The sequence below is a fragment of the Erpetoichthys calabaricus genome, chromosome 2 (genome assembly GCF_900747795.2).
Source record: "Erpetoichthys calabaricus chromosome 2, fErpCal1.3, whole genome shotgun sequence".
Lineage (NCBI taxonomy): Eukaryota > Metazoa > Chordata > Cladistia > Polypteriformes > Polypteridae > Erpetoichthys > Erpetoichthys calabaricus.
In genome coordinates, this window is record NC_041395.2 from 132,952,634 (window position 1) to 132,963,564 (window position 10,931).

General features: G+C 38.4%; 1 protein-coding gene across 1 annotated transcript in view; it reads left to right on the forward strand.

The window, feature by feature from the left end:
* LOC114669587 (extracellular calcium-sensing receptor-like) overlaps window positions 1-2,670 on the forward strand; it is a 36,119-nt gene extending 33,449 nt beyond the window's left edge. Inside the window, exon 5 of the mRNA XM_051922440.1 lies at window positions 1,207-2,670. Coding sequence (XP_051778400.1) covers window positions 1,207-2,111 — 905 coding nt within the window. The 3' untranslated portion in view covers window positions 2,112-2,670. The remainder of the gene's footprint in view (window positions 1-1,206) is intronic.
* Window positions 2,671-10,931: the final 8,261 nt, after the last annotated feature.

Here is a 10,931-nt window from a genome sequence, read left to right on the forward strand (position 1 = left end):
TCAATACGTGCCCTTTGAGCTTTTAAGTATGCGAAGCACCGTGCAGCATGTCGCTTCAGGAAGCAGCTGCACAGAAGATAGCAACGTGAAGATAATCTTTCAGCATTTTTAGACGAGCGTCCGTATCGTCTAGGTGTGCGAACAGCCCCCCTGCTCAATCCCCCTACGTCAGGATCAGAGAAAGTCAGCGCAAGAGAGAGAGAAAAGTACGTTGGGTAGCTTCTCAGCCATCTGCCAATAGCGTCCCTTGAAATCAACTGGGCAAACCAACTGAGGAAGCATGTACCAGAAATTAAAAGACCCATTGTCCTCAGAAATCCGCGAACCAGCAAAAAATCTGTGATATATATTTAAATATGCTTACATATAAAATCCGCGATAGAGTGAAGCCGCGAAAGGCGAAGCACGATATAGCGAGGGATCACTGTATATATATAAAATTTAAGTTGGCATTACAGTGAATACAATAATGGACAAAATTTTAATTTGAGTTCATCCATCCATTATCCAACCCGCTATATCCTAACTACAGGATGATGGGGGTCTGCTGGAGCCAATCCCAGCCAACACAGGGCACAAGGCAGGAAACAAACCCCGGGCATGGTGCCAGCCCACCGCAGTTAATTTGAGTTTTTAAAGAAATTTGGTTTGAGCTAAATACATTTTTTGCTTTTATTCAAGTTTTTGAAAAGGTTAAAACAAACTCAAATGAATTAAGTTTACTCAAATACTTTTTAAAATTTGAAAGAAATCAATTAAATTGCTTGTTACCTTGTGAAGTAATTTATTTAGGTTGATCCAACAAAACATTTTTTACAGTGCACTGTGTACTGCAACATTATCTATGGATGACATGACAATAAAGCCACTTGATCTAACAACTGTTTAAACCAAACCAGTGTTGCTTATGGAAGAAAAATAAACTTGGGAAATAAATATAAAAAATAATAATAATCTAAGTTCACTTTTTGTAGTATATAAAACTCACTATACTTGCTTCAACAGCTAACATACTCTCCATTCCACTGTCAGCAGAAATGTAAAAGCAACTAAGAAAATAAATAAATGAAGATTTTAATTTCTATGTTGTTTTCTGCATGATTCAATCAAACATCTACTTCTGTGTCCAACAATTAATTGTGCATTTTAAAACAAGGTTGCTGATATGCTGTTAAACTGAAATGTATGACTTTTTTGTTATTACAGATTCTACTGATTGTTTGAAGTGTTCATTGGAGTACAAGGCGAATAAACAAAAAGACCAGTGCATTTTAAAGGATATTGAATTCTTGTCATTCGAAGAAAATATGGGGATATTGCTTGTTTCATTAGCACTGCTGGGAGCTTCTCTTACAATTTCTATAGCATTTGTCTTTTACCTTAAGAGAGACACACCAATTGTTAAAGCAAATAACTCAGAATTAAGTTTCCTTCTCCTGTTTTCATTAACACTTTGCTTCCTGTGTTCTCTTACTTTCATTGGTCAGCCCACTGAGTGGTCTTGTATGCTACGCCACACAGCATTTGGCATCACATTTGTTTTGTGCATATCTTGTGTCCTTGGAAAAACTATTGTGGTTTTAATGGCCTTCAGAGCCACACTGCCAGGTAATAATGTCATGAAGTGGTTTGGAGCCATGCAGCAGCGATTAAGTGTTTGCATGTTCACATTTATACAAGTTATAATATGTACACTTTGGTTAATGGTGTCACCTCCCTATCCCAACAAAAATACACATTTTACAGAAATACTTATTTTAGAGTGTGATGTTGGATCAGTAACAGCATTTTACGCAGTTTTAGGTTATATAGGCTTTCTTGCTGCATTGTGCTTTGTTCTGGCATTTCTGGCTCGAACGCTTCCAGACAACTTCAATGAAGCCAAATTTATCACATTTAGCATTCTGATATTCTGTGCTGTTTGGATCACTTTTATTCCTGCATACATCAGCTCACCAGGGAAGTACACTGTAGCTGTAGAAATATTTGCAATTCTGGCATCCAGTTTTGCTTTGTTATTTTGCATTTTTTTACCTAAGTGTTACATTATTTTATTTAAACCAGAAATGAATACAAAGAAAAATCTAATGGGTAAAGTAAAGTCAAAGTAACATCATCTCGGTATTAAAAAAACAACAAAAACTGAGATAGCTTAGAAGGCCATCTGTACAGTCATCCATTTTTACTCCCAATATCTTCCATTACATTGTGTCAGAGGGAAGGAGTTTAAATCAAATACAGCAGGATTTGGCAGGGAAGTCAAGCTATCCTTTTGCCTGAATGTACTCATGTTCACACTTAGGTTTGCTTGATGGAGCTGAATGATCTTGGTAACAAAACTGTTGTAATGTTCATGCAGGGTCGGTTTTCGAGTCGCCATTTTGCCTAATGAACATCAGAAATCCCACGCGGGTTAAGCTGGAAACTGAGCAAACAATTTCAATAGCAAAAATCATTGCTTTGCACAAATAATTTTCACATTGTAATGAAATGTTTCTGCATCTTTTGAATCTGATTTGAAATTACACTCCTCATACAATATAGTGATTTATAATTTAATTTGATAATTTGTTGTATTTAAAATATAGCATAACTAATGCTACGTTGTAAAAACTGTGGAATGAAAGTTTGAGCTACATGTTTTTTTTTTTCTGCCAGTCCCTTATTTTAAAGTCCTTTTCTTGGCATAATAACATTCTTTGGTAGCCTGCCATTAGTATTCATTAAAATCATGTTTTGAATTTTAAATTGGTGTTTATTTCCTCTGAAAAAGTTGTGCTTGAAATCTAGCAACATGACAAAGAAAAGTTGAAATTACATTTTGATAAGTATGAAGTTAACTATCTATCTAAAAAAGTAAAGAATCTGCCACAAAATATCTGAGCAAACCTATGCACATCGCTTAATTATTATGTCCAATAGCTGAAATGTCTCTTGACCTTTACAATATTATACCTTCAATCCAAGTTTTTTTAACAAAACTCCAAGTCTTGGTTGTATCACCACATTAGGTCTGTTTTTGTTTAGCCATTCATTTTGATAAAATTTAACAGTGTTTTAAAATAATATGAACAGGATCAGTAATTTTATAAATACTTTTTTGGTGTACGTGCAGGTGAATGGGGAAATTCCAGGGAGGCAGGTACAATACATGGCAGTGATAAGGCTCTTTAGTGATCTAAAATAAAAGGAAATCTCATTTTTCAGGCTTGTCTCACACCTATGCAGTGCAGAAAGATGTACCTGTCCATGAGAGCAGTATGGACATCTGCACAAAACCCCTTCCAGACATACAAGCCATTCATTATTTAACTAAAATGTTTAACCCTCAACTATTAAAGAGGATAAGGCCTGATAAGATGGCAGTAGGACAGGTAGCAAATCAAATGCTGTAAGAGGACAATCCATTTTCATAGGTGGACACACAGGATTGTGATTCCACTTTGTAACAACAAGGAGCTAAAGTATTGTCTTAGAAATCTAATTCTTTAATGTACCTTGAAGGATGAGGGGAGTAAGGACACTAAGAGTTATTAAATGTCATTGTCTCAATTATAGAGACACGACTGAACCTGAAAGTGACTCCAAGGCTAATCTTCAAGTGAACTTGGCAGAGTTTTTTGAGATCAATGTTTTTTATTAAATAAAGACAAATTGACAGGATATAAACAAAAGCAAACATATAGTATAAGGAACCCAACCCTCCCATTCCGAAATGTTAAAAAATGGAGCCTAATGGTGATAGGACAGGGAGCAAGCACTTGTTTGGTGAGGGGAATTGGTGATCATGTGAGGAATCAGAGTCCTATAGTTACAGAGATTTGGAACAGCCTTACGTGACTATTTTTATCCTTTTCTTCTGTTTATCCTTTTCTTCTGCTCTTTAGTAGCTCATTTTCCTTTAATGAAAAGCCATTTCAACTCACTGACTTTATTTTGTGTATAGGTATGTCACAGTAGTGTCCTCTAGTGTTTACAACATGAAGAAACCATCAAGAATTGTATTGTACCATTCAAGGTGTGAATGATTAGAAACTGTCTATTGATATTTGTAAAACTATCATTGCTTTTATTTATTTAAAGATGAATAATCAACTCCTCTAAATTACAATACTGCGAATTACTGACTGAATTATTATGTAATTAATCAAGGTTTATTTATAAACTGAACCACATTTCTCAAACTGTTACAATCACAAGTGTCATTACAAAACAAACAAGAAAATCTGATGTGTGCAAGCACACGAGTTTTACACATTTAGTGGAATTTGCTAATAAAATATTCGTCATTATCATCATCATCATCACTATCACTGTGAATCCCTTCAAATCTTTTTCCTCCACTCTTCACAATCCCAGGTGTTCTTGGTCATAAGACCCATTCATTTCATATCATCTGACACTGCCTCCAACCATGTCCTTCTCAGCTTCCTTCTTAGCCTCATCCCCTTAACCTCTATCTGGGTGTACCATTTCACCCAATCATCCTATGACTTTTGCTCTTCATGCTTAAACCTCTTCTTTTTTACCAGGAAAACATTATAGGACCATATTTTATTATGTGGAATGAAACTGAAAAACCCTGTCTTGTGGAATAAAGTATATAATCCTTGCCCAATTGTGTTGCAGTTGGGGCACAATGAAATAAGTAATGTTTTTAATAAATGTAAATTTCCTGAAATACACTTGGACTGTGGGAGGCAATTGGAACACCGTGAGGAAAATCATACAAACATGAGGAGAACATACAAAATCCATGCAAGGAGCAACCGGGACGTGAACTGCTGTCTCCTTATTCTGTGGAAGCAGTACTGCTAGTGTGCCATCATACCACCAAGTATACTGTATTCCATACATATTTAAAATATGATACATAGGCAGCCTTCAAGTTATCACCAAGTTCTATTCCTGCTGATGTTAATACAGTAATCCCTCCTCGATCATGGGGGTTGCGTTCCAGAACCCCCCGCTAAAGGTGAAAATCTGCGAAGTAGAAACCATATGTTTATATGGTTATTTTTATATTGTCATGCTTGGGTCATAGATTTGCACAGAAACACAGGAGGTTGTAGAGAGACAGGAACTTTATTCAAATACTACAAACAAACATTTGTCTCTTTTTCAAAAATTTAAACTGTGCTCCATGACAAGACAGGGATGACAGTTCCGTCTCACAATTAAAAGAATGCAAACATATCTTCCTCTTGTTAGAAAGAGAGAGAGAGAAAAAAGCAAACAAAAATCAAAAATCAATCTTGCTATTTGGCTTTTAAGTATGCGAAGCACCGCCGGACAAAGCAGCTGCAAGGAAGGGAGCAATATAAAGGTAGTCTTTCAGCATTTTTTAGAGGAGCGTCCGTATCCTCTAGACCAGTGTGCGAACAGCCCCTCTGCCCACACCCCCTCCATCAGGAGCAGAGAATGTCAGACAGAGAGACCGAGAAAAACAAACAATCAAAAATCAATACGTGCCCTTCGAGCTTTTAAGTATGCGAAGCACCGTGCGGGAAGCATGTCGCTTGACAAAGCATCTGCACAGAAGGGAGCAAAGTGAAGGTAATCTTTCAGCATTTTTAGACGAGCGTCCGTATCATCTAGGGGTGCGAACAGCCTCCCTGCTCACACCCCCTCCATCAGGAGCAGAGAATGTCAGAGCAAGAGAGAGAGAGAGAGAGAAAAGCAAAAAATCAAAAATCAATCTGTGCTGTCTGATCTTTTATGTATGCGAAGCACCGTGCAGGAAGCATGCCTCTTGACAAAGCAGCCACATGTAAGCCCAGCAAGGAAGAGAGCAATGTGAATGTAATCTTTCAGCGTTTTTTGAGGAGCGGCCGTATCCTCTAGTACAGTGTCCATTTTAGGACATCCTCCTCCCTCCGAAAAAACTCCATCCTTCGTACTACCTTCGACAAAATATTCCTCCTCCCTGCGAGGAATCCCCAGTCACCCCTCCTCCCTCCTCCCTCCTCTCTCCTCCCTCCTCCCTCCTCCATCCGCTCTCAGTTCTCCGCTGTCCGTTTTCCGCCATCCACCCTCCTATCTCCGTCATCCGCCTTCAGCTCTCCATCAAACCCCACACTCCCCCCGCCCCCTCATCGACATTTTCATTAATGAAGTGACATAATACTTCAGCTCCACCTTCTTCACAAGTTCATTAACCATAACGCCCGCATACAAACTTAAAAGGTTTAAATAAAACAGAAATATATACCTTTATTTTTAACTTCCTTAACTTGTGGAGGGTGTATCCTGTAGCAAAGCCCTAACTTTTTTCACGAAAGCCCCTTTCAGTCAATAAGCCTTAAAAACAGGTGTAAAGATATTGACAACAAGCAACGCAAACCCACCAAGACATGGAATCGTTTAAATCAAGGCGCTGTGCTACCTTATTCCAGATCGGTCCTAAGGCGTTCGTATTTTTCAAAGCAGTTCTGGTTTCCATCTGCATCTGTAACTGAGTTGAAAAACACCATCCCATACTATTAGTTAACGATTAACACATTTCTATATGTATTGTAAGCATACAATACAACTGATAATATGTTGCGCTTATTTATCTGGTGTACCGACTTTTTTGCGTGGTTTGTGCCCTTCAGAATGAAAAAAGTTTGCATTTACCTTTTTAATAAAAGGCGAGCTTTTAAGCCTGAAAAATCACACCGTAAATGCACACGTTTAATTGCACATGTGTTAATATGTATGCTTAAACAATATTAAAAGACACTCAACAATTAACGTCATTTACTTTCGTTCCCACGTTTGAGTCGTGCTGTAAATTCTTACTGTGAAATATAATTGACAAATAATTTGGTTAATGAACTTGTGAAGAAGGTGGAGCTGAAGTATTACGTCACTTCATTAACGAAAATGTCGATGAGGGGGCGGGGGGAGTGTGGGGTTTGATGGAGAGCTGAAGGCGGATGACGGAGATAGGAGGGTGGATGGCGGAAAACGGACATCGGAGAACTGAGAGCGGATGGAGGAGGGAGGAGGGAGGAGAGAGGAGGGAGGAGGGAGGAGGGGTGACTGGGGATTCCTCGCAGGGAGGAGGAATATTTTATCGAAGGTAGTAGGAAGGATGGAGTTTTTTCGGAGGGAGGAGGATGTCCTAAAATGGACACTGTACTCTAGGGGTGTGAACAGCCCCCGTGCTCACAATATATTTGAGGAGTTTTATTTAATACGTAATACACGCTCTGGTTGGGTAGCTTCTCAGCCATCTGCCAATAGCATCCCTTGTATGAAATCAACTGGGCAAACCAAGTGAGGAAGCATGTACCAGAAATTAAAAGACCCATTGTCCGCAGAAATCCGCGAACCAGCAAAAAATCTGCTATATATATTTAAATATGCTTACATATAAAATCCGAGATGAAGCCACGAAAGTCAAAGCGCGATATAGCAAAGAATTACTGTAACCCAGTTTTGTAAGTATGCCACAACTTGCAGTGACAAGGTCCATTAATTGAAATATTTACAAAAATGTATAATGCTTTAATTACTTATTTTACAGAATAATATTTTAATTTTATTTGTATAAAATAACCATTAAGCAATATTACTGCACTTTATATCACAAAATACAAATAATTTAAACTAAAATTGAACAGAATGTGTAGTATGTTGACCTTATGCTTAAAAATTATAGTTTTTGATAATGGTACAGCACATTACAGTTACAACGTATAATTTTGGCAAGAAAAGCCACCACTGGTTGATAATTGATCCCTCAGTAGGGAAGTGCTGGGATCACAGAATGTTATCACCTACACTGGCATATACTCCCTGAGAGGACTCTGGGAAATTCAAACAGGGTTCTGTTTCTTATCAACGAAACAGACATCTGTTTATGCACCTGCTTAACTGCAACAGAGCGACATGATAGTTACATTAATTAATGTGTGGTTCCTTGGTGAGGAATCATAGAGCGTCAACTCTCCCTCCAAGCAGCAAATTTTCCTTGAAATGGCATGTCCGGGATTTGTACTTAGGGGAGTTCAAGTAGTACTCTAGCTAAACACTCAATTGCTAATCAAGCTATTTATCTGTGAATGAGCAAATTCTATAATGTGTATCATTATTCCTCACTTTTAATGAAAGATAATATTTATTCTGTGTCAAAACTAGTCTGCGTCCTTTGAAAGTTGATAATACAATGAATATCACTAAATAAAAATGAAGTAAACATAAGTTAAAAAGAAAAATTTTGAGGTTTTATGTGCGCATTTATACAGTATATGCGGAATTGACCAGAGACCTGACTGCATTTGCAGTGTGATATGATTTATATATAGTTCCATCTACCCATCCATATTCTCAATCCATCTATCCATTTTCATTTGTGGGTCCAGATTGCGGGAGCAGCAGTCTAAGCAAAGATGTCCAGACATCCTTTTCCCCGGCCACTTCTTCCAACTTCTTGGGGGTATGAGATACCAAGACATTCCCCAACCAGCTGAGAGATATAATCTCTCTAGCGTGTCCTGGGTCTGCACAGAGATCTAAATATATCGCTTTGTCTCTCATTCTCATGGACAAAAATAAACTAGCATGTCATTTTATAATTCATAACAACAAAGCCAATCCCCAAACTTTTCTGTTTAATTAATATTTAAAAATCCACTGTACATTTTACTTTAAACAGCTATCTAAATAAAACTATGAACATTTCAAAAATAACAAATGTTCATTTTAGTGAGGTTTCTGATGCTGTCTATGGGAGATTAACACTAGAATTACCAAAGCCTACGAAAAAACTCGTAAACCTGGCCCACCTTAAATCCGTTCACACCGCTCCATCTGCGTCTTTTGTTTTCTAAATGTGTTGATAAGCCCAAGCAGTAAGCAAAGCAGCTTGCTGTCCCAGTTTGTCTTTTAGGTATGTGTTCAACATTTCTTACATTTCATGTCATCCTACACTTACATAGATCTGTGTAGACACAGAACATACATGAAATGCATGTGTTCCTAATAACAATTTATTTTTTAGCCTATACAGGTCTAGGTACTACCTCACTCCCCGATACACAAGGCTTGAGCCGGGAGAGCTTTTTGCCCTTTCTGCGGCGGTGGGAGGATGGAATAGCAGGCTGCTTGCTGCTTTTGCTTATGGACACATTTACAAAACAAAAGACGCTGACGGAGAGGTGTGAATGGATTTAAGGTGGGCTGGGTATACAAGTATTTTCATAGGCTTTGGTAATTCTAGTGTTAATTCTTTATTGTTAGGAGATAATACATGCAAACTCACTAATACTTACAATTCTGATGGCAAGATGGAGGAGAGTGTGCAACAACAGAAGAGTAGTGTTTGAAAAGAATTTCAAGATGTAGAAAAAAGTAATCAGCAGCTCCTCACATGCCAAAGGAAACTGAAAGAAAAGAAAGTTTGCCAACTGTTCTAAACACTTCTGCTACCTCATTTTCTTTACTGTTTATGAGTTGATGATACTGCGCATGAACCGATTCTTATTTATTGTACTGAACTATTAAGCAGATCTGAAAAAGCAAAGAACCACCTTCAGTTCACCACAATTTCCCAGCCTGTCCTGTTTTATCCATTGTGACAGTTTACGGGTCCCCGTGACCACTTGAACTCTCAGACCAGACGTCAGACCCCAGATAAAAGTCCAGTAATAATATTTATTATTATAAATAAGTGCACAAAGCACCCTCCTCTCCACAATTCTCAATAAACAATCAATAAACTATAATCACAATACTCAATCCTCCACTCCCAGACGCTTAGCCACCCTGCCTCCCAACTCAGCTCAGCGTCTGGGATTTCCCATCGTCCTTTTATAGTCCTTGACCCGGAAGTGTTTCACCATCTCTGTCCACGTGACATGGGACACTTCCGGGTCAGATAAAAATCCTTTTTTTTTCATCCTGTAAGCACGTCATTCCTTGTGTCGCTGTGATTAAGACGCACTTCTGGGTTATGGTGCAAATAATCCCTGGGCCTCCCTGCAGCGACTCCTGGTGGCCCCCCTTGGTATCCAGCAAGGCTGTGCATTAAAGGTCCACTGTCCATAATTCCCTGCTGGATTTCGGGGTACCTCCATGCTGCAAGGAGGGCTCCATCTGGCGGCCTGGGAGTATTGGCCGGGATAAATAGCCGGCCATATCTCACACCATTCATCTCTCCTACTATCTTTATTGACAGTCAAGTTGTATACATGATTGGCAACTCTATTGTTCAAAACTTGAACTTTCTGGCTTTTAATCACAAAACATTTATATCTTGATTCCCCGGTGCCAATGTTATGGCCATTCAAGGAAGGCCTTATCAGTTTTCAAAAAGCATCAGTTCAGAGACATAGACACTGTAGTGTTGCGTAGTGATGTAAATGACATCCGTTATTGTGAGTCAGAAGTGCTGAAAAAGGACCTCCTGTCACTCGTTCAAGACATCAAAGAGTGGATCCCAACTGCTAAACTCTTCATCTCCAGGGCACTGCCACGGTTACAGCAGACTTCTATCCCTAAATAAGTGGCTGAGATCCTTCTGTGAGTGATATGAAGCTGGCTTCAATGATAACTTGGTACTCTTTGGGAGAGATCACACTTCTACAGATTAGATAGACTACATTTCAGGAGGTTTAACTGTAGGGTCTTCTCAGCAAACATGAAAAAGGTAACATAACATTTCTGACTATCCTTTATTATTCATGATAACAGATGTGACCGTGTAGTAAAAGTGTAATAAATACAATGGGTTTACCTAAAAAGGTGCACTATATATGCCTAAAATTGCAAAGCATGGATTCACTAAAAAGCACAGATGATTCGGCATTAATGTAAGTAACTTAACAATTATCTCTACTTGTACTACAGTTTCTGCAGAGCCACCTCCATCTGAAACCCATAATATGGCACTGATTAATATAAAAGCATTTTTAAATAATTTTCAATTCTATGTGAAGTGTGGT